General features: G+C 42.9%; 1 protein-coding gene across 2 annotated transcripts in view; it reads right to left on the reverse strand.

Annotated features, from left to right (window-relative positions):
• Positions 1-2,493: 2,493 nt before the first annotated feature.
• The window catches only part of LOC112219599 (endoplasmic reticulum metallopeptidase 1), a 45,762-nt gene continuing 23,437 nt past the window's right edge, over positions 2,494-24,818 (reverse strand). For both annotated transcript variants that reach the window (XM_024380964.2, XM_024380965.2), the window contains exons 8-17: positions 14,296-14,508; positions 13,782-13,905; positions 13,392-13,485; positions 9,764-9,938; positions 7,978-8,165; positions 7,668-7,820; positions 7,272-7,462; positions 5,309-5,424; positions 4,934-5,097; positions 2,494-3,432 (exon numbers count right to left, since the gene is read on the reverse strand). In XM_024380964.2, the coding sequence (XP_024236732.1) occupies positions 3,265-3,432; positions 4,934-5,097; positions 5,309-5,424; positions 7,272-7,462; positions 7,668-7,820; positions 7,978-8,165; positions 9,764-9,938; positions 13,392-13,485; positions 13,782-13,905; positions 14,296-14,508 (1,586 nt within the window). In that variant the 3' untranslated portion in view covers positions 2,494-3,264. The remainder of the gene's footprint in view (positions 3,433-4,933; positions 5,098-5,308; positions 5,425-7,271; positions 7,463-7,667; positions 7,821-7,977; positions 8,166-9,763; positions 9,939-13,391; positions 13,486-13,781; positions 13,906-14,295; positions 14,509-24,818) is intronic.

Genomic DNA, 24,818 nt, shown 5'->3' on the forward strand with positions numbered 1-24,818 from the left:
TGGTGGTTTGACATAAATATGTGCTATGTTTTCGCCGTAAAACATTTTAGAAATCTGACTTGCTGGCTAGATGAACAAGGTGTTTATCTTTCATTTGAGCTATTGGACTTGTTAATGTGTGGAGGTTAAATATTTCTAAGAATATTTTTGCGTTCCATGCGCCACGTCCCAGTTAACGTCAGAAGGGATCGTTCCCAAATGGGAACCCTAACCCGTTAAAGATATTTTCAGAATGCTAATTTCGCCAATGATTAACAAGGAACGAACCCCAACACCTGGAACTCAAGCCTAACCTAGTCCTGACAGGCAGCGCAGGCATAATAATACAATGATGGTATGGTTATACAGGACTAGTGGAACCATTGTGGGCAGTCACAACCAATCTGAAATGTATGATGAATTTTTAAAATATATTTAAAACAAATACATTTTCTTGAGTTAATTAAATAATTTTATCAGACAAAACGATGATATTACTACCTCTAGAAATATTACTGCTTATACAAATTCGTACTCCTAAAAATGTGCCTTTTAGAAGTGAACAAGCAATTACCCAGTTAGTGTCTTCCTCATTATTGTCCACCTCCCCACAGAAGTGGCAGTTGGCTCAGGTCATCTAGCAAAACATAAATGGCAAGTAGTCTATACATCTTTACATGTATTTTTCTGAGCAAACAGGGAACAAGAGAATAGTATAGGTTTCTTGTAACAGAATTATTTAAATACATATGTTTTAGTGGCAATCTAGTCAGAAGTTGGATCAAGGAGAATTTTGGCATGCAAGAAAATAGCCTTGCTGAAATCCTCACCCCCTTTCTAATTTCCTTCATTTTGTGGTTAGAGTCAATAACTTTCTGTGGCACACAGAGTCAAACACTTTCTATAGAACAAACTTCACGTCAGGTTGAGATTTTCAGCACAGCACCGGCTCCTGTTTTCACTGATTCTAGTTCGACTGCAAATCGTGGTGAAACCTGTTAGGTTATAATTCTCCGAATAAAAAACTCAACGGACACCATAAAAGCTTAACCAAGTTTATTCTTCCCAGAGGGTCCAGACAGCTGCATTCAGACAAACATTTTCACACAAGCACTGATATTTAACCCTTCCTCCTAGGCGGAGTCTCCTCCTACACATCTGTACAAACATTGCATCTTTACTGCTAGGCAGGACACTTAAGTGATACGGGCCATAAACGTATTTTTCTCCCTTAACTTCTTGCGTCGAGCCATCCCGGATCTGGGATCGTGAATACAGCCTCAAGCTCATTACCATAACGCAACGTTAACTATTCATGAAAATCACAAATGAAATGAAATTAATATGCTAGCTCTCAAGCTTAGCCTTTTGTTAACAACACTGTCATCTCAGATTTTCAAAATATGCTTATCAACCATAGCAAAACAAGCATTTGTGTAACAGCTAGCGCAGCATTTAGCATTAGCAGGCAACATTTTCACAAAAACCAGAAAATCATTCAAATAAAATCATTACCTTTGAAGAACTTCAGATGTTTTCAATGAGTTAGATAGACTCAGTTTTTCAGTTAGATAGCAAATGCTCAGTTTTTCCTGAAAGATTATTTGTTTAGCCTTTTGGAGAAATTGCTCCGTTTGGTGCGTCACGTTTGGCATTTTCACAAACAGAAAATCCAAAAAAAAACAAATTCAGTCTTCAAAACGCCAAACTTTTTCCAAATTAACTAACCCTAATATCGACTGAAACATGGTAAACGTTGTTTAGAATCAATCCTCAAGGTGTTTTTCACATATCTCTTCATGATATATCGTTCGTTGAAAGCCTCCTCTCTCCTCTCAATCACTGGATGACTGCGTGCAGCTTGTAGATTACGCACCAAGTTAGAAACGCGGACAGAAAGGGCAGGCTCATTCCAATGATATGCGCATTCACAGCCATATAAGGAGACAATGGGAAACAGAGCTTCAAAAATTCTGCCCATTTCCTGGTTGAAGTTTCATCTTGGTTTCACCTGTAGCATGAGTTCTGTGGCACTCACAGATAATATCTTTGCAGTTTTGGAAACCTTAGTGTTTTCTTTCCAAAGCTGCCAATTATATGCATAGTCAAGCATCTTTTCGTGACAAAATATTGCGCTTAAAACGGGCACGTTTTTTTATCCATAAATTAAAAGAGCGCCCCCTATATCCAAGAAGTTAACATGACCTGACCTGATCTCGACCCCCCCCCCTTCATCACTAATCCATGGCTTTCTCCCCTTATCAATGCCTGCCACGTGCTTCCCTGCACACACTCTATATCAGGCATCCTATTGAAATATTATGTAAACGTTACACATTCCCCTCTCTCCCTCAGTGACATGAATAAGTATATTTCATATTCTCAGAACCCAACAGTAGTAACCCGTGTCTTCAGTTTAGCATCATCTCTGAGAAATAACAGTGTGTCTGATACACACAAGCTTGGTAGCAAGTTCTCAAAGTAGGAACAAATTCATGCAAAAACACACCAAACTTGAATTAACATTTCATTGCACTTTGCTAGTGAAAACAAGACAGACAGATTTTGATCTAATCAACTATATTTAAATGATAGGAGTGCACCCTTGTGCCCTCTGAACTATCCACTGTTTCCCTGTAAAAAATAAATTCATAGCACTTGCAGTACAATAAAATATAAACAATCCAAACATGACAATTTAATTCACACAGAAACAGTCATTCAACCCATTTAAAACATTATATATATATAAACTGTTTGAAGGTAACAAAATACACCCTAGGGAAATGTAAAATAAGTGACTTGTCCCTTTAAGCTTGGCCCTGGAAAGGTCAGAACCAGACATGTTAGAGATATAACCATCCATCTCAGGCACTGTAGCCTTTCCTGAAAATATAGATAGTGACGCTATAGACTGATGCTTTTGACAGAGCTGGCAGGAGGTAGAATAGAGACAAAACAGTTAGGTAGAGAGAGTAAAAAACAACACCCTAATTACCTCTATCCCCACAAAAGAAGGAAGAACTCCCGTGGACCATGCCCTTGTCAGTAAGTTAGTCCTACCTGTTACAATATACTGTATAAAAAAAGGTTGCTTGGCTTAAGTGGCTCTCCTGTTAGCAACTAGCCTATTGACAACGTGATGGTGGGGTTCTCTTGAATATGCCAGTGAACTGGGGACATGCATGTCCGTGTGTCTGTCTGCATGTATGTCTGCTATCTGTGTCTGTCTGTTTCAGTGTATTGGAGTGGAGGGGAAGCAGGCCCAACAACGGGCCCATTATCTCAGTATCTGTACATGTGATAGGTGGAGACCCAGGAAGAGGGGAACGCCCACTTGGGGAACCTCTGTAGCATGTCATCTAGCTGAACAGTCCTCTGGTCCTCTCCAAAGTAGTAGTGAGATGAGATGGCTACTGAGATCATCCCCTCTGGGCCCTCCTCGTTGGGAGGCTGGAGAGGGGAAATACAGAAACATCAAACACACAATCATAAATGGACAATATAAATAAACACACAAATATAAATGTACACTGTGCACACATTTGTGAAGTTTTTGAAAATACAGTACTAGTCAAAAGTTTGGACACCTACTCATTCCAGGGTTTTTCTTTATTTGTACTATTTTCTACATTGTAGAATAATAGTGAATACATCAATACTATGAATAGCACATATGGAAGGAATCATGCAGTAACCAAAAAAAGTGTTAAATCAAAATATATTTTAGATTTTTCTTCAAAGTAGCCACCCTTTCTTTGCCTTTGACAGCTTCGCACACTCTTGGCATTCTCCCATCCAGCTTCATGACGTAGTCACCTGGAATGAATTTCAATTTACGGGTGTCCCTTGTTAATTTGTGGAATTTCTTAACTTAATGCGTTTGAGCCAATCAGTGATCAGGCCTACCACTGTTTCGTCAGCAAACTTAATGACGGTGTTGCAGTCGTGGGTGAACAGGGAGTATAGAAGGGGACTAAGTACACACCCCTGAGGGGCCCCAGTGTTGAGGATCAGCGTGGCAGACATGCTGTTGCCTACCCTTACCACCTGGGGGCAGTCCGTCAGGAAGTCAAGGAGCAATGGACATTAGACCGGTGGAAATCTGTCCTTTGGTCTGAGGAGTCCAAATTTGAGATTTTTGGCTCCAACTGCTGTGTCTTTGTGAGACGCAGAGTAGGTGAACGGATGATCTCCGCATGTGTGTTTCCCACTGTGAAGCATGGAGGAGAAGGTGGTGTGGGCTGCTTTGCTGGTGACACTTGTGAATTATTTAGAATTCAAGGCACACTTAACCAGCATGGCTACCACAGGATTCTGCAGCGATACGCCATCCCATCTGGTTTGCACTTAGTGGGACTATCATCATCTGTGTAAGGGCTATTTGACCAAGAAGGAGAGTGATGGAGTGCTGCATCAGATGATCTGGCATCCACAATCACCTGACCTCTACCCAATTGAGATGGTTTGGGATGAGTTGGATCTCAGAGTGAACGAGTGAAGGAAAAGCAGCCAACAAGTGTTCAGCATATGTGGGAACGCCATCAAGACTGTTGGAAAAGCATTCCAGTTGAGAGAATGCGCAAAGCTGTCATCAAGGCAAAGGGTGGCTACTTTGAAGAATCTCAAATATAAAATATATTTAGATTTGTTTAACACTTTTTTTGGTTACTACATAATTCCATATTTGTTATTTCATAGTTTTGATGTCTTCACTATTATTCTACAATGTAGAATTTTTTATTTTTTTTTAACTTGAATAAGTAGGTTTATCAAAACTTTTGACTGGTACTGTACATTGTGCGTGGAAAAAAAGTATGAAATTGTATGAAATTAAGCGCTAACCCAGCAGGCAAAACTGGTCCAAATTATGTCATTTACAATCAGATAACACCCAGTTTTGATTGTCACCAGCTTTGCCTGCTTGGAACCATAAATCCCTAATATTCAATACCTGTATTTGGAACCAGAAGTTCCAGGCGGGGGCATCCAGGCCATGGGTGTAGAATATGAAATACTCTCTAGCCAGGTATAACTGGGGGGTGCCGTCCCCAAACCACCAGCTAGACAGAGAGGCTCCTCGGTGGGGCATGAGGTAGAGGGACATGTGGCTGGGACCTGGAGGACACACATACACACACACAGTTACACACACAACGCATAGGATCAGGAGTTAATCCTGAACACATGATGTAACTAACTATGGGTTCTAGTCACACGATGGTCGTGCCATTTTTACAAAATATTTGAAAAGAGCTGGGAGGGTCTTACAGAAGGTAGGAGGAGAGGATGTAGACACACGGTGCAGAGGATGAAAGGGACATCTCACCTTTGACTTCAAAAGTCAACCTAACTGTTCCCCATTTTGTCTCCTCTTTAGAAAGGAGCTGAAACTCTACAGGAGACTTGGGAAAGACCTCAGGGGCTGGGAGGTACCAGTTATTCCTGAAAACAAGAAGTGTATTTGATTTTTTTCAGATTTCTTTTTTTTTTTTTGCTGAACCAGTCAAAACTTGCCAGGAAGTGTTCAAAAATAAATATGGTATATGCATGATATAGTAACATTTTAAAAACAGTTTCTTTCTTTTTATGTATACAGTGCCAGTCAAAAGTTTGGACACACCGACTAGAATAATAGTGAAGACACCTAAACTATGAAATAACACATATGGAGTCATGCAGTAACCAAAAAAGTGTTTGAAGAACCTCAATCTATATTTAGATTTGTTAAAGTAGCCACCCTTTGCCTTGATGACAGCTTTGTACACTCTTGGCATTCTCTTAACTAGCTTCATGAGGTAGTCACATGGAATGCAATTTAATTAACTGGTGTGCCTTGTTAAAAATTAATTTGTGGAATTTCTTTCCTTCTTAATTTGTTTGAGCCAATCAGTTATGTTGTGACAAGGTAGGGGTGGTATACAGAAGATATCCCTATTTGGTAAAAGACCAAGTCCATATTATGGCAATAACAGCTCAAATAAGCAAAGAGAAATGACAGTCCATCAATACTTTCATTCAATCTGGAAAAGTTCAAGGACTTTGAAAGTTTCTTCAAATGCAGTTGCAAAAACCATGAAGCGCTATGATGAAAATGGCTCTCATGAGGACCGCCACAGGAAAGGAAGACCCAGAGTTACCTCTGCTGCCGAGGATTGCACCTCAGATTGTGAAGCATTTATTTGGGCTGCAGAGATCAAGTTCTAGACACATCTCAACATCAACTGTTCAGAGGAGACTGCATGAATCAGGCCTTCATGGTCTAATAGCTACAAAGAAACCACTACTCAAGGACACCAATAAGGAGAAGAGACTTGCTTGGGCCAAGAAACACGAGCAATGTACATTAGACCGGTGGAAATCTGTCCTTTGGTCTGATGAGTACAAATGTGTCTTTGTGAGATGCAGAGTAGGTGAATGGATGATCTCTGCATGTGTGGTTCCCACAGTGAAGCAAGGAGGTGTGATGTTGTGATAGTTTTGCTGGTGACACTGTCTGTGAATTATTTAGAATTCAAGGCACACTTAACCAGCATGGCTATACAGCATTCTGCAGCGATACACCATCCCATCAGCTTTGCTCTTAGTGAGACTATTGACTACTTTTGTTTTTCAACAAGGCTGTGTAAGGGCTATTTGACCAAGAGGGAGAGTGATGGAGTGCTGCATCAGATGACCTGGCCTCCACAATCACCTGACCTCAACCCAATTGAAATGGTTTGGGATGAGTAGGACTGCAGAGTGAAGGAAAAGCAGCCAACAAGTGCTCAGCATATGTGGGAACTCGTTCAAGACTGTTGGAAATGCATTCCTCACGAAGGTGGTTGAGAGAACGCCAAGAGTGTACAAAGTTGTCATTAACACAAAGGGTTTGGGTTTGAAGAATCTACAATTGATTTCGATATGTTTAACAATTGTTTGGTTTGGTTCCATGTGTGTTATTTCATAGTAAAAAATAAAGACAAACCCTTGAATTTGTAGGCCGTCATTGAAAATAAGAATTTGTTCTAAACTGACTTGCCTAGTTAAATATAGGTTAAATTTAAAAAATGATTAGGTGTGTCCAAACTGTTGACTGATACTGTGCGTTCTACGAGGTTTAGGTTTATTTGAACATCTTGGTACATATGCAGAAACATACATACAATGTCATAAAACAAGTCAAAGAAAGATATGATCCGCCTAACTACATGGACAGAGCACCATCAAGTCATAAGACATAAACAAAATCCATCACGAGCAACAGAACGTTAAACAACAGAGTCACGGAGATACAACACTGTGTGACTTACTTATCAGATCCGAACCAGGGGAAGCCACAGAAAGGCCTGTCCTCCTGACAATTGGTCTTGATGGTATCATTGATCTCTGGTATGATAGGCGTGATGTGCTGCATGCCAGTGTAGTCACAGCTGTTGATCCACAGACCTGAGTCTCTACTCTCCACCTGGCCGTCCAGACCGTGGACGATACGAGTGGTGTGCTTTTGGGGGGGTCCCCGCATCAGATAATAAAAGTTTATTCAATGTGTCAATGTGTTTATCTGTTTCTAACTAAATAAACCATTAATGAATTTCATTAAAATAATAGATTTGTTATTAACTGACTTGCCTGGATAAATAAAAGGTTAAATAAAAAGCTGTCAGAGGTGTGTGTGTGAGAGCAGAAAGAGCCTCAGATGGTCTCACCTGGATGGAGACCCGTTTGGGCCGTGGGCCGGAGGGGTCTGCTGTGTAGGGAAAGAACATACCGCAGGATACAAGCAACAGAAGCACAGTAAACACTGTTCCAAGACCTGCCAACAGCCACTTAGTAGACCTGGCCAGGTAGATAAAGTGGAGCTGGAAGAGAGAAGAAAACAGACAGAAAAGGAGAACGAGAGAGGCTTAAAAACACAGTGGTTTTACCTGTCATCACATTTTTGCTCCTAAGAGACACTTGAAACAAGACAGTTGAGTTTCTAATCTTTCGCTAAAGAGGTACAGTAACTGTACTGACAAAGAAGGAGGAGAAGAAGAGTGTGGTGAAGGTGACGATGGTGGCCAGGACCACATCAGGAGGGTATGTGTTGATCCTCCCCAGGGTGGGCGTGAAGATCTCAAACACCAACCAGATCAGGGACATGAAGTGGACATAGGGCAAAGCCAGACCCAGCTGGTAGAGCACAGAGTACTTCACCGAAGCACCTGGAGATATAGACAGGAGAGATACATTTACATGAACTAACCCAGCTGGTAGAGCACAGAGTTATCCACAGCTACACCTGGACCAAAGCAGGACTGGAGGGACATATTAACAGCCAGAATAATAACAATTCCTGCCTTTCCATTTAAAGAAACAATAATGGTTAGACACATCAATGCATCAGTGTTGTTGCTGAGCTGAAATGAACTGAAAAAGACTTTCTTATTAAACATCACACGTAATAATAACAACAATGGGACCATTGAACAGTATCCAGTAGGGTTGGGTTGATATATGATTAAAATAGAATATCGTGATATTTGACATTGACGATATATCTTGAAGTGGAAGAAAGACTATGCTCCATTTGAACTTTACAAATGAAAACTGCCTTTTTTTTATCAGTTAGGCTATATTGATATGTTGAAAATGAAGTCCAAATGAATTAACTCAGGCCTCGTTTTTTTGCCACACAAAGGGGAAAGAGAGGATGAGGATGTGACTATAATATTGGTAATCAGTACAACATCAAACAAAAAAAGGATTTGGTCAAACGATTATATTGGACATCGAGATATTTGGAGTAGCATACCGTAGAAGAGGTCAACGCAAAATATCACCCAACCCTAGTACCCAACCCTAGTACCCAACCCTAGTATCCAACCCTAGTATCCAACCCTAGTACCCAACCCTAGTATCCAACCCTAGTACCCAACCCTAGTACCCAACCCTAGTACCCAACCCTAGTACCCAACCCTAGTATCCAACCCTAGTACCCAACCCTAGTATCCAACCCTAGTACCCAACCCTAGTACCCAACCCTAGTATCCAACCCTAGTACCCAACCCTAGTATCCAACCCTAGTACCCAACCCTAGTATCCAACCCTAGTACCCAACCCTAGTATCCAACCCTAGTACCCAACCCTAGTATCCAACCCTAGTATCCAACCCTAGTACCCAACCCTAGTATCCAACCCTAGTACCCAACCCTAGTACCCAACCCTAGTATCCAACCCTAGTATCCAACCCTAGTATCCAACCCTAGTACCCAACCCTAGTATCCAACCCTAGTATCCAACCCTAGTACCCAACCCTAGTATCCAACCCTAGTACCCAACCCTAGTACCCAACCCTAGTACCCAACCCTAGTCCAACCCAACCCTAACCCTATCCAACCCTAGTATCCAACCCTAGTACCCAACCCTAGTACCCAACCCTAGTACCCAACCCTAGTACCCAACCCCCAACCCTAGTACCCAACCCTAGTACCCAACCCTAGTACCCAACCCTAGTATCCAACCCTAGTACCCAACCCTAGTACCCAACCCTAGTACCCAACCCTAGTATCCAACCCTAGTACCCAACCCTAGTACCCAACCCTAGTATCCAACCCTAGTATCCAACCCTAGTACCCAACCCTAGTATCCAACCCTAGTACCCAACCCTAGTATCCAACCCTAGTATCCAACACCTGTATCCATTTATTCTCCATGAAAAGGAACTTCCTCATGGGAGAGAAATTCAAAGAAAAGTTAGAAATCTGTAACACAGACCCAGGTGCAGTGTGGCACAATGTTTTGACCACTCTAGTCTCTTTACCTCGGAGTTTGAACTCCCTGGCCAGGAGCAGCTTGGTGGCCAGGGGGAAGGCCACCATGAGCATGGGGACGTAGGCAGAGCAAAGGCTGTGAGCTGTGAAGTAAACCAGCGCGCCACACCACAGCAGCAGGCTCACATCAAAGTAGAGCTCCCCCACCTCCAGGTGACGCACACCCTGCAGGAGGAACAGACAGACACACAGAGTGAGAGGGGTCAACAAGGGCATGGAAGAACCCTGGGTGACATTTACAGCAGGAGAAAACCCATAGAGAGGCAGGTCACTAAAGGGCAAACACATTATCACCACTTAACAGCTGCAATCAGATTATTACTCTCCCCCAAAAAAGGCCCGTCAATTTCAGTTCATATCAATACAATGTTCCTTGATTCTCAGGGGTAGCTGCACCTCTTAGCTACATAAAATCAACATAGCATTTGGTTTGATGCATGTTTTGAGCTGTGTTCTCCATGGAGCCCAACCGTGGCCTGGCAAAGTGACCATGTGAGAGATGGAGTGTGTCTGAACTTCAGTATAGATAGAGTGAGAGGGATGGGAGGGACTCTCTCTCTCACTCTTTCCACCTGTTCTCTCCACCTGTTCTCTCTCTCTCTTTCCACCTGTTCTCTCCACCTGTTCTCTCTCTCTCTTTCCACCTGTTCTCTCTTGCTCTTTCCCCATGCTTTCCCAATTCAATTTAAGGGCTTTATTGGAATGGGAAACATGCCAACATTGCCAAAGCAAGTGAAGTAGATAATAAACAAAAGTGAAATAAACAAAAATGAAAACTTTACACTCACAGAAGTTCCAAAAGAATAAAGACATTTCAAATGTCATTATGTCTATATACAAAGTATTGTACAAAAACATAAATATGGGTTGTATTTACAATCGTGTTTGTTCTTCACTGGTTGCCCTTTTCTTGTGGCAACAGGTCACAAATGTTGCTGCTGTGATGGCAAACTGTGGTAATACACCCAGTAGATATGGGAATTGGGTTTATTTTCAAATTCTTTGTGGATCTGTATCTCTAATAAGGTCCTCTTTCTCTCTCTAACTCATCAAAATATATTTTAGATTCTTCAAAGTAGCCACCATTTGCTTTGATGACAGCTTTGCACACTTGGCATTATCTCAACCAGCTTCACCTGGAATACTTTGCCAACAGTCTTGAAGGAGTTCCCACATATGCTTTTCCTTCACTCTGTGGTCCAACTCATCCCAAACCATCTCAATTGGGTTGAGGTCGGGTGATTGTGGAGGCCAGGTCATCAGATGCAGCACTCCATCACTCTCATTCTTGGTCAAATAGCCCTTACACAGCCTGGAGGGAACCACACAGGCAGAGATCATCCATTCACCTCTGCATCTTACAAAGACACAGCGGTTGAAACCAAAAATCACAAATTTGGACTCATCAGACCAAAGGACAGATTTCCACCGGTCTAATGTCCATTGCTCGTGTTTCTTGGCACAAGCAAGTCTCTTCTTATTGGTGTCCTTTATTAGTGGTTTCTTTGCAGCAATTCGACCATGAAGGCCTGATTCACACAGTCTCCTCTGAACAATTGATGTTCAGAGGACTTATCCTCTGCAGCAGAGGTAACACTGGGTCTTCCTTTCCTGTGGCCTTTCCCCCTGCTCGCGCTCTCTTTCCCCCTGCTCGCGCTCTCTTTCCCCCTGCTCGCGCTCTCTTTCCCCCTGCTCGCGCTCTCTTTCCCCCTGCTCGCGCTCTCTTTCCCCCTGCTCGCGCTCTCTTTCCCCCTGTTCGCGCTCTCTTTCCCCCTGTTCGCGCTCTCTTTCCCCCTGTTCGCGCTCTCTTTCCCCCTGTTCGCTCTCTTTCCCCCTGTTCGCGCTCTCTTTCCCCCTGTTCGCGCTCTCTTTCCCCCTGTTCGCGCTCTCTTTCCCTGCTCGCGCTCTCTTTCCCCCTGCTCGCGCTCTCTTTCCCCCTGTTCGCGCTCTCTTTCCCCCTGTTCGCGCTCTCTTTCCCCCTGTTCGCGCTCTCTTTCCCCCTGCTCGCGCTCTCTTTCCCCCTGTTCGCGCTCTCTTTCCCTCTGTTCGCGCTCTCTTTCCCTCTGTTCGCGCTCTCTTTCCCCCTGTTCGCGCTCTCTTTCCCCCTGTTCGCGCTCTCTTTCCCCCTGTTCGCGCTCTCTTTTCCCCCTGTTCGCGCTCTTTCCCCTGTTCGCGCTCTCTTTCCCCCTGTTCGCGCTCTCTTTCCCCCTGTTCGCGCTCTCTTTCCCCCTGCTCGCGCTCTCTTTCCCCCTGCTCGCGCTCTCTTTCCCCCTGTTCGCGCTCTTTCCCCCTGTTCGCGCTCTCTTTCCCCCTGTTCGCGCTCTCTTTCCCCCTGCTCGCGCTCTCTTTCCCCCTGTTCGCGCTCTCTTTCCCCCTGTTCGCGCTCTCTTTCCCCCTGTTCGCGCTCTCTTTCCCCCTGCTCGTGCTCTCTTTCCCCCTGTTCGCGCTCTCTTTCCCCCTGTTCGCGCTCTCTTTCCCTCTGTTCGCGCTCTCTTTCCCCCTGTTCGCGCTCTCTTTCCCCCTGTTCGCGCTCTCTTTCCCCCTGTTCGCTCTCTTTCCCCCTGTTCGCGCTCTCTTTCCTCCTGTTCGCGCTCTTTCCCCCTGTTCGCGCTCTCTTTCCCCCTGTTCGCGCTCTCTTTCCTCCAGCTCGCGCTCTCTTTCCCCCTGTTCGCGCTCTCTTTCCCCCTGTTCGCGCTCTCTTTCCCCCTGTTCGCGCTCTTTCCCCCTGTTCGCTCTCTTTCCCCCTGTTCGCGCTCTCTTTCCCCCTGTTCGCGCTCTCTTTCCCCCTGTTCGCGCTCTCTTTCCTCCTGTTCGCGCTCTCTTTCCCCCTGTTCGCGCTCTCTTTCCCCCTGCTCGCGCTCTCTTTCCCCCTGCTCGCGCTCCCTTTCCCCCTGCTCGCGCTCTCTTTCCCCCTGTTCGCGCTCTCTTTCCCCCTGTTCGCGCTCTCTTTCCCCCTGTTCGCTCTCTTTCCCCCTGTTCGCGCTCTCTTTCCCCCTGCTCGCGCTCTCTTTCCCCCTGCTCGCGCTCTCTTTCCCCCTGCTCGCGCTCTCTTTCCCCCTGTTCGCGCTCTCTTTCCCCCTGTTGCTCTCTTTCCCCCTGTTCGCGCTCTCTTTCCCCCTGTTCGCCTCTTTCCCCCTGCTCGCGCTCTCTTTCCCCCTGCTCGCGCTCTCTTTCCCCCTGTTCGCGCTCTCTTTCCCCCTGTTCGCGCTCTCTTTCCCCCTGTTCGCGCTCTCTTTCCCCCTGTTCGCGCTCTCTTTCCCCCTGTTCGCGCTCTCTTTCCCCCTGTTCGCGCTCTCTTTCCCCCTGTTCGCGCTCTCTTTCCTCCTGCTTACACTCTCTCCCAGCTCCACTTATAGATGTTTGAGCTGAGCACCAACAGAGGCCTAATTCACAGGCTGTTCAGAGTTCAAAACCACTTCATTATTACTAGCCACTGTGCATGTCTGCACACTCTAAATATCCTCCTGAGAATACCTTTCTCACACACACACACCAATACCCTCCTGAGAATACCTTTCACACACACACACACACACACCAATATCCTCCTGAGAATACCTTTCACACACACACACACACACACACACACACACACACACACACACACACACACCTCACCCCATAGAGGTTCTTGTAAAGTGTGTGGAAGAGGACCATCATCCCAGTGGCAGCAGAACCGTACATAAACATGCAGGTGTAGAAGTGGTTGTACCTAAAGAGAGGACAATGGAAAATACAATATTTATGCTAAATTGACTTGACGTCTTGTCTTGATATGTAATGTCAATATTCAACATTATTTAAAATAAATTAAAGAATTGTCCTCCAAAGTGGGTGGTAGGGACAAGCCAATATATACATACAGAACAAACATTGATTTGATAAGTTTACTTCCATATATATTTTCTTGTTATACTCAATATTATATCTCAATGTTTTGAAACAAAAACAGAATAAACTAGAAAAGGTACATTTCCTGAAGAGAATGTGTGTTTCAAGTGGTACTACCAGAACATGGATCGTCCCATCAGTGACACCACAAAGGCTACAAAGATCACGGTCAGCAGAGTGACCAACCAGCTGAGGATGACCGCCACCGTGGCACACGCCAACTCCTTCACGTAACAACATCCTGGTAGAGAGACAGGGGATATACAGACGTCATCAGCTTTAACCTACCTCAGAAGAAAATATCTAGCCTGTAAATGGAGTCTAGCATCCATAGGAGTTGGCTATTCCGCATTAGAAAAGAACCTGTGCTCAGGTTACATAACCAGACCAACCTAACCAATCTTAGAGCACATTAACATCCTTTACAAACATACAACACCCATTAGAGGGCAGAGTGTCATGTGCTTCGTGCCGCTGAACCTGGAACACGTCGGCGTGGGTTCGAATCAGAACCATTGACCTTCTGACTCGCACTCCTCCTACCTCTCCTTTCCACGGGTCCTATCCATTTAATAAAAGCACAAACAAATGAACAAATAAAATATCAAAATATGCTCTTGAGAACCCTTACCCATGTTGCTGGGATGGAAGCACTTCTTAAACAGGTAGAGGAAGGTTGCTATGGCAGTTATGTAGTTGATGATGGTGCCAACATGGGCCGGGTACGCCACCACCACCATGCCAAGCAGGTCAAAGAACACCGTGTTGCCATGACGATACTCGGACGAGTCTGCCAGCTCCTCAGACATGACCAGGTGCTTCAGTACTGCCAGGATGTTGTCACCTGGGGATACGATGAGGTCATACATCTAATACATTTGATTTATTTGTGTGAGGGCAAGCAGTTTAACAAATGAACAATGGATCAGAGGGTTTTGTCTGTTCAAATCCCATCTATATTATACTGCGCATGTGCCCTTTAGAAGGCAACAGCCCGAATGGCTGTAGGGATTCACTGGTATAATTAGTCGGGCAATTGCTTTCAATAAAAGCATTTGCTAAGCAAACACAATGCAATATATCAATCATTAAGCAAACAGCAACACAACGCAATATATCAATCATTAAGCAAACAGCAACACAGCGCAATATATCAATCATTAAGCAAACAGCAACACAGCGCAATATATCAATCATTAAGCAAACAGCAACACAGCGCAATATATCAATCATTAAGCAAACAGCAACACAGCGCAATATATCAATCATTAAGCAAACAGCAACACAGCGCAATATATCAATCATTAAGCAAACAGCAACACAGCGCAATATATCAATCATTAAGCAAACAGCAACACAGCGCAATATATCAATCATTAAGCAAACAGCAACACAACGCAATATATCAATCATTAAGCAAACAGCAACACAGCGCAATATATCAATCATTAAATGGACAGAGGGATCAGTGGGAGGATGAGATACATGAATGTGTTGCATTCTATGCAAAGACAACATCATCCTTAAACAAATAGGCCAACAATACAAAGGCAGAGATACACTATATATACAAAAGAATGTGGACACCCCTTCAAATTAGTGGATTTGGCTATTTCAGCCATACCCGTTGCTGACAGGTGTCTAAAATCAAGCACACAGCATTGCAATGTCCATAGACAAATAATGGCAGTAGCACCGTCATTGGATGCTACCTTTCCAACAAGTCAGTTCGTCAAATTGCTTTCCTGCTAGAGCTGCCCAAGTCAACTGTAAGTGCTGTTATTGTGAAGTGGAAACGTCTAGGAGCAACAGTGGCCCAGCCGTGAAGTAGTAGGCCACACAAGCTCACAGAACGGGACCTCCGATTGCTGGAGTGTGTAAAAATCATCTGTCCTTGGTTGCAACACTCACTACCGAGTTCCAAACTGCCTCGGAAGCAACGTCAGCACAAGAATTGTTGAGAGGAGCTTCATGAAATGGGTTTCCATGGCTGAGCAGCCACACACACAAGCCTAAGATCACCAAGCGCAATGCAAAACTTCAGCTGGAGTGGTGAAAAGCTTGGACTCTGGAGCAGTGGAAACACATTCTCTGGAGTGATGAATCATACTTCACCATCTGGAAGTCCGACGGACGAATCTAGGTTTGGCAGATGCCAGGAGAACGCAACTTGCCCAAATGCATAGTGTCAAGACTGTCCTGTGAGGACAATAATTCCAACATAAAAATATGGGGAACGGTCAGTAAAGAGCTATGGAAACAAATGTAATATTGCTTTTCATTTTGTGATGACATTAAAAACTGTATGGACGAAATACTGTAACTTGGAAAGTAGTTTCCATCCAATACGTTGCGCATATAATATGAAAAATTAAAGTATTTTGTTAAGATATGCATGTGATTTTAGGAGGTATAAGAGTATCTCACAGATTACTGCACCTGTTACATAGCCCATCTATAATTTAGCCCAAACAACTACCTCTTCCCCTACTGTATTTATTTAGTTATTTTGCTCCTTTGCACCCCATTATTTCTATTTCTACTTCGCACATTCTTCCACTGCAAATCTACCATTCCAGTGTTTTACTTGCTATATTGTATTTACTTCGCCACCATGGCCTTTTTTTTGCCTTTACCTTCCTTATCTCACCTCATTTGCTCACATCGTATATAGACTTATTTTTCTACTGTATTATTGACTGTATGTTTGTTTTACTCCATGTGTAACTCTGTGTTGTTGTATGTGTCGAACTGCTTTGCTTTATCTTGGCCAGGTCGCAATTGTAAATGAGAATTTGCTCTCAACTTGCGTACCTGGTTAAATAAAGGTGAAATAAAAATAAAATCTATCTCCTATAAACTGTGCATAAGTAAGTAGCCACGCCCCGAGTGAGGTTGGAGAGCATGTCAGACTGATGGAACCGTCCTTTTCAGCCAGAGTGAATAAAATGGCTTGGTCATGAAATTAACATTAGACCAGGAAACATGAGGCGGAGCTACACGTTTGAAATGGTTGGAATGCTGAACCTCAACACGAGGTGAAGAAATAAACTCACCTTCTTTTAGACGAGAGAGATGGTGAGCTGCAGCTCATGTCCATAGTGGTCTGAATCCCGAACCCTGAATAATCAACAAGAGGAGGAAGAGGCGACAAACTCCCCCCTCAGACAATCACTGGTACAGCTGATTAGCTGTCCTGAGTCAAATATCTCAAACTCTTCAAAGCATCCTACTACCCTTGTCAAATCACCGTAGTACGCTACTCTCATCACCCCACTGGAACCACTGGCTGACGTAATATGCAGCTTCAGGAGCGAATGGAACAGAGTGAACTCTGTAGTTCTGTTCAGGACTACACGACGGACAAAGACACCCACACGTAAATACATGAATGATTTCTTATTCCAAACGGGCAGCGATTCGTGTGAAAACTATATGATTAACGTTACTGTGAAAATAGTTCTGAAATGTCTCAAAGATAAGTGTGCCTTTTTCTCCCTCTCTCTCCCCCCCATCTATGTTGTAACAAGCCGTCATATTTTGTCAGTCCACTAGGGACCTTTGTCTTGTGTAAAGGGGGTACTCTGTGTTATTGAGTTAGCTAGTAAATAAATAATTAAACCAATTTGTGTAGTACTGAATCATGAGCAAGGTAATAGATATCATCGAGTTTAATTCAGGAGATGGTAACTCTTTAAACAACCTCTTCTGTGGTGCCCCAAATCCTAATGCGTTAATTGTTACATGATTCATTTAAATTGGGTAACAATTAAACATAGTTAGCGAGGCAATACAGAAATGGTTTGTCGAGAACGGTGTAGAAGAACTTGACTGGCCTGCAGAGCCCTGACCTCCACTCCATAGAACACCTTGGGATGAATAGGAATGTGAGCCAGGCTTAATTGCCCACCATAATTGCCCGACCTCACTAATGCTCTCATGGCTGAATGGAAGCAAGTCCCTGCAGCAATGCTCTAACATCTAGTGGAAAGCCTTCCCAGAAGAGTGGAGGCTGTTATAGCGGCAAAGGGGGGACCAACCTCATATTAATGCCCATGATTCTGGAATGAGATGTTCAATGAGCATGTGTCCACATGCTTTTGGGCATGTAGTGTATATCCCCTAATAAGCACAGCTGTGGGGACTCTGGGATAGGGTTTTTACGAACCTCCTTTCCAGCATAACATATTTTGCAATAAACCCATTTTATGTCATTTAACTGGGGTCCAATGGTAACTATGAACAATCTTATAATGTGTACATTTCCTAACTGTATCCATGGTACAATATTTTTTCCATACATCCTCCTCAATGTCACAATGAACTTTTCCACTTGCCAAATCAACCTTAAACTCTCCGTTTCCATATCGTGCATACGAGAACATTACAAAAAACACTGAAGCGGAGTGTGATATTCCTGGTAACACGAAATATTATTCTAACAAGTTTTACATTCTCTGGAGTTTAATACTCATAAGATACCCTATGCAGCTCCTTAACTGTAAATATTTCCAGAAATCTTATCTGGCAAATACAATTTCTCCAGGTCCTCATAGTACTGTAAGCCTTTCTCACATACAGTTGAAGTCAGAAGTTTACATACACTTAGGTTGGAGTCATTAAAACGTGTTCTTCAACCACTCCACAAATTTCTTGTTAACAAACTATAGCTTTGGCAAGTGAGTTTGGACATCTACTTTATGCATGACACAAGTCATTTTTCCAACAATTGTTCACAGACAGATTATTTCACTTATAATTCACTGTATCACAATTCCACTGGGTCAGAAGTTTACATACACTAAGTTGACTGTGCCTTTAAACAGCTTGGAAAATTCCGGAAAATTATGTTATGGCTTTAGAAGCTTCTGATAGGCTAATTGACATCAATTGAGTAATTTGAGGTGTACCTGTGGATGTATTCCAAGGCGTACCTTCAAACTCAGTGCCTCTTTGCTTGACATCATAGGAAAATCAAAAGAAATCTGCCAAGACCTCAGAAAAAACATTGTAAACCTCCACAAGTCTGGTTCATCCTTGGGAGCAATTTCCAAAGGCCTGAAGGTACCATGTTCATCTGCACAAACAATTGTACACAAGTATAAACACCATGAGACCACACAGCCGTCATACCGCTCAGGAAGGAGACGCGTTCTGTCTCCTAGAGATGAACGTACTTTGGTACGAAAAGTGCAATTCAATCCCAGAACAACAGCAAAGGACCTTGTGAAGATGCTGGAGGAAACAGGTACCAAAGTACCTATATCCACAGTAAAACGAGTCCTATATCGACATAAGCTGAAAGGCCGCTCAGCAAGGAAGAAGACACTGCTGCAAAACTGCCATAAAAAAGCCAGACTACGGTTTGCAACTGCACATGGGGACAAAGATCGTACTTTTTGGAGAAATGTCCTCTGGTCTGATGAAACAAAAATAGAACTGTTTGGCCATAATGACCATCGTTATGTTTGGAGGAAAACGGGGGAGGCTTGCAAGCCGAAGAACACCATAACAACCGTGAAGCACGGGATGGCAGCATCATGTTGTGGGGGTGCTTTGCTGCAGGAGGGACTGGTGCACTTCACAAAATAGATGCCATCATGAGGGTGGAAGATTATGTGGATATATTGAAGCAACATCTCAAGACATCATTCAGCAAGTTAAAGCTTGGTCACAAATTGGTCTTCCAAATGGATAATGACCCCAAGCATACTTACAAAGTTGTGGCAAAATGGCTTAAGGACAACAAAGTCAAGGTATTGGAGTGGCCATCACAAAGCCCTGACCTCAATCCCATAGAAAATGTGTGGGCAGAAGTGAAAAAGCGTGTGCGAGCAAGGAGGTCTACAAACCTGATTCAGTTACACCAGCTCTGTCAGGAGGAATGGGCCATAATTCACCCAACTTATTGTGGGAAGCTTGTGGAAGGCTACCCAAAACATTTGACCTAAGTTAAACAATTTAAAGGCAATGCTACCAAATACTAATTGAGTTTATGTAAACTTCTGACCCACTGGGAACATGATGAAAGAAATAAAAGCTGAAATAAATCAGGCGGTGTCAGAGGAAGGCCCTGAAAATTGTCGACGACTCCAGCCACCCTAGTCATAGACTGTTCTCTCTGCTACCACATGTCAAGCGGTACCAGCGCTCCAAGTCTAGGTCCAAGAGGCTTCTAAACAGCTTCTACCCCCAAGCCATAAGACTCCTGAACATTTAATCAAATGGCTACCCAGACTAATCACATTGCGCCACCACCCCTCCCTTCTCCACACCACTGCCACTCTGCTGTCATCTATGCATAGCCACTTTAATTAACTCAACCTACTATCTCAACGAACCGGTTCCCCCACACCGACTAATAAAATGTGATATGTTCCGGGTAGCCTCGTAGAATAACATCGATACGGTGACTGAGTTTATCAGGAAATGCATAGGAGATGTTTTACCCACTGTGACTATTAAAACCAAGATTGCATCATTCGTGCAAAACTGAAAGCACAAACTACCGCATTTAACCATGGCAATGTGCCTGGGAATATGGCCGAATACAAACAGTGTAGTTGGCGGCCTCTGAATATTTTTTCGTGATAAGGTCTCAATAGGTTTAAACCTCTCAATCTGAGTCCATTCCAAATGGGAATCAGAATTGCCCCAGTGTGACGTAGCCAATTTGGCTAAATCACATCATATGTTCCATAGTTCTACATTGGATAATGCTCGTCTCCCTCTATCCCTTGGAGCATATAACTTGTTCACATTTATTCTGGGGTTTTTCCCATCCCAAAGGTAATCCTTAATCATTTGATTGTATTGCTTAAATAGTAAGGAAGGCAGCATCATGGACACATCATTGAACTAAGGCGCCACACCTATTTTAACACCATTTCTTTTGCCCTATAAAGTAAGATTAGGCAACCTCCATTTATCAAGATTATCATTTATTTTTTGTAGTAGTGGCATCATTCATTTGCATGATATTCTGTAGTTCGTTGCTCAGTCTGCCCAGTTCATCCCTGTTGACAGAAATTAAATAATTGCAACAGGAGGATATATATCTTTTTAAAATTTAACTAGGCAAGTCAATTAAGAACAAATTCTTATTTTCAATGACGGCCTATATGGGTTAACTGCCTTGTTCAGGGGCAGAATGACAGATTTTGCCCCTTGTCAGCTCAGGGATTCGATCTTGCAACCTTTCTAGTCCAACGCTCTCACCACTAGGCTATGCTGCCGCCCCATATAACTTGGACACAGGCATAGCCTTTGACCTCTGCCAATTAATCCTATAACCAGATATCTGTGAGAATGTGTCAATTGTGTTAAAAACATAAGGGATTGCTTGTGCTCTCTGGCACCTCCCATCACTCCTTTGATTCCTGAATCAGTTCTGTTTGCTGCTGCCAAGTGCTAAAAAGGAGAGGTGAGAGAGGACTGCCCTGCTGGGTTCCCCTTGACAAATTCAAAAAGGAAGAGACCATACCATTTGTAAGGACTGCTGCTCTTGGATATAATACCTTAACCCACCTGATAAACCCAGGGCCAAAGCCAAACTTTAACGGTATATGCCAAAAAGCCCCACTCCACCCTATTGAATGCCTTCTCCCCATCAAGGGAAAGGGCTGCCACCTGAGGATCCTCTTTTTGACTCAACCACGAGGTGAAGCAAACGTCTTAGATTGTCTGTGGAAGTTCTACTTTTTTACAAATCCCACCTGATATGTGTGAATAATATGAGGTAGAACCTTCTCCAGCCTCATTGGCTAGTACTTTGGAGAGCACCTTACAAATCAACTCAGATTAAAATGATAGGCCGAAAACTCCCTAGGTCAGTGGGGTCTCTATCCTTCTTGAGAATTAATGAAATGAGTGTCTCAGTAAAAGTGTCAGGTAGCTGCTCAAGTTCCAGAGTTGCTGCGCACACCCGTGTTAATATATGGGCTAATACGTCAATAATATTCCTTTTATAATACTTGACCGGGAAGCCGTCTAATCCTGGTGACTTTCCAGACTTCGTTGAGATGATGGCTGTTATCTCAGATTCTAGTATAGGAGCATCCAAATCTTCTATTTGATTTGGGGACAGAAGCTCCATTTTTTATTTTTTTAAAGGCATTCAAATTAACAAAGTTACATTCAGACTTATAAAGCGTTGAATAACACACTGTCAATATATTTCGTACCAGTCAGTACCTTCCCACTTTCATTTTCGATATCTGGTATTACAAAACTGGAATCTTTAAAAAACAAAACATTTTCAGCCAATAATTTAACCTGCTTTTTCATATAAGTTGGTCCTCTGCCGAAACATTGCATACTCAGCCTTTTTGTTATAGATCTCATGTACTTCAGATCACAGACTTTTCTTGGATAACTTTTTCCAACTCTTACATTTTCCCTTTCTTTCTACTGGTTTGTGCTATTATTTTCCCCCTAACATAAACTTTATAGGCCTCCCACACTCATTTATCAGTGGAACCAATGTTTGTCTGAAAAAACCCACTTAAGATGAAATGTTTCATCTTGGAATAAGGATGTATTCATCCTCGATCTAACGCTTTTCTTAGACATATCAGCCTCCACTGCTATACATAATTCCACTGTTGGTGGTCAGTCAAAGTAATAACCCCTATTTTACAATCTATCACCTCTTTAGTCATACTCTTGGAAATTAGGAAGTAATCTATCCTGGAATGATATTTATGGTTATGTGAATAAAATGAATATTCCTTCTCTCTAGGATTGAGAGAAGGAAGTCTCCATATGTCTACCAGATCCCTCATTGACCTCAAATGGGATCAGTGTCCCCACCGCGGGACAGTTGAGCTAACATGCACTAATATGATTAGCATGACGTTGTAAGTAAAAAAAAAAAAACATTTCCCAGGACATAGACATGTCTTATATGGGCAGAAAGCTTACATTCTTGTTAATCTAACTGCAGTGTCCATTTTACACTAGCTATTACAGTGAAAAAATACCATGCTATTGTTTGAGAGTGCACAAAAAAATAATATATATATCACAGCCACTGGTTTGACATTCACCTCTGAAGGTAAATAATGTACTTACATTCAGTAATCTTGCTCTGATTGGTCATCCTGAGGGTCCCAGAGATAAACATGTAGCATAGGTAAAAAAATCTATTTTTATATTCAAATGTAGGAAATGGCTTCTACAGTTTGAACCCCTGCTCTCTTTTTTTTTAAAGATTTGGGTATGTCATCTTAGGCGAAAATTGGGGAAAAAAGGGTCAGATCCTTAAGAGGTTGGTGCTGCTCTGTCCCTTGGTACAGCTTTAGAATAAGTAGCTTTTTCAAAGATACCATCTTGAACCTGGTTAAAGTCTCCCGCCACCACTATTTCCACCAATGATTTCGCCCATAACCTTAACCTCATGGAAAAACCCAGGATCCTCCTTGTTTGGTGCAGAAATATTACACTTAACCTTATTACCATTTACCAGAGCCTCAACACAAATCATTCTTTCTTCCGCATCCTTATGTTGCTTTAACATGACAAAATTCAACTTATGTACCAAAATTGCCACACCATGTTTTTGCTTGAAAATAAGATATGAAATACCTGCCCAACCCAATCGCTTTTCAATTTAGCAGCCTCTGAATCAACCAATTGAGTTTATTGAATAAAAGCTATATCCACTTGTTGGAATTTGAGATAACATACACATTTCTTCCTCTTAATAGGATTCTGTGAACCGTTGATATTCCATAAAATGATATTTGTATATGTTTTAGACATTTATCAAACCTTATTGGGTGATAGAATTATATTGAAAATCAATCATTTTTGGTGCTGTCATATATTACAACCTCAACATTGGTTGCGCTAAAAATACTTGATTGAGCCATGAGCCATGAAAAAACAGTAACAGCCACCCCACACAACACAAAACACAGTAACAACCACCCCACACAACACAAAACACAGTAACAACCACCCCACACAACACAAAACACAGTAACAACCATCCAGTGCCTTTGGAAAGTATTCAGACCCCTTGACTTTTTCCACATTTTGTTACGTTACAGCCTTATTCTAAAACATATTAAATAAAACTATCCTCAGCAATCTACACACAATACCCCATAATGACAAACCAATAACAGGATTTTAGACATTTTTGCAAATGTATCCAATTAAAAAACTAATTTACATAAGTATTCAACCCCTTTGCCATGACACTCAGAATTAAGCTCAGGTGCATCCTGTTTCCATGAATCATTCTTGAGATGTTTCTAAAACTTGGGAGTCCAGTGTGGTAAATTCAATTGCTTGGACATGATTTGGTAAGGGACACACCTGTCTATATAAGGTCCCACAGTTGACAGTGCATGTCAGAGAAAAAACCAAGCCATGAGGTCGAAGGAATTGTCCGTAGAGCTCCAAGACAGGATTGTGTTGAGAATCTGGGGAACGGTACTAAAACATTTATGCAGAATTGAAAGTCCCCAAGAACATAGTGGCCTCAATCATCTTAAATGGAAGAAGTTTGGAGCTACCAAGACTTTTCCAAGAGCTGGCTGCCCGGCCAATCTTAGCAATTGGGGCTAAAGGGCCTTGGTCAGGGAGGTGTTCAAGAACCTGATGGTCACTGACAGAGCTCTAGAGTACCTCTGTGGAGATGGGAGAACCTTCCAGAAGGACAACCATCTCTGCAGAACTCCACCAATTAGGCCTTTATGGTAGAATACATGAAGGTCAGTCAATCCAGAAAGGAAACTACACTGCTAAAAAAAATAAAGGGAACACTTAAACAACACAATGTAACTCCAAGTCAATCACACTTGAAATCAAACTGTCCACTTAGGAAGCAACACTGATTGACAATACATTTCACATGCTGTTGTGCAAATAGAATAGACAACAGGTGGAAATTATAGGCAATTAGCAAGACACCCCCAATAAAGGAGTGGTTCTGCAGGGGGTGACCACAAACCACTTCTCAGTTCCTATGCTTCCTGGCTGATGTTTTGGTCACTTTTGAATGCTGGCGGTGCTTTCACTCTAGTGGTAGCATGAGACGGAGTCTACAACCCACACAAGTGGCTCAGGTAGTGCAGCTCATCCAGGATGGCACATCAATGCGAGCTGTGGCAAGAAGGTTTGCTGTGTCTGTCAGCATATTGTCCA

This window comes from Oncorhynchus tshawytscha, linkage group LG20, assembly GCF_018296145.1.
Source record: "Oncorhynchus tshawytscha isolate Ot180627B linkage group LG20, Otsh_v2.0, whole genome shotgun sequence".
Lineage (NCBI taxonomy): Eukaryota > Metazoa > Chordata > Actinopteri > Salmoniformes > Salmonidae > Oncorhynchus > Oncorhynchus tshawytscha.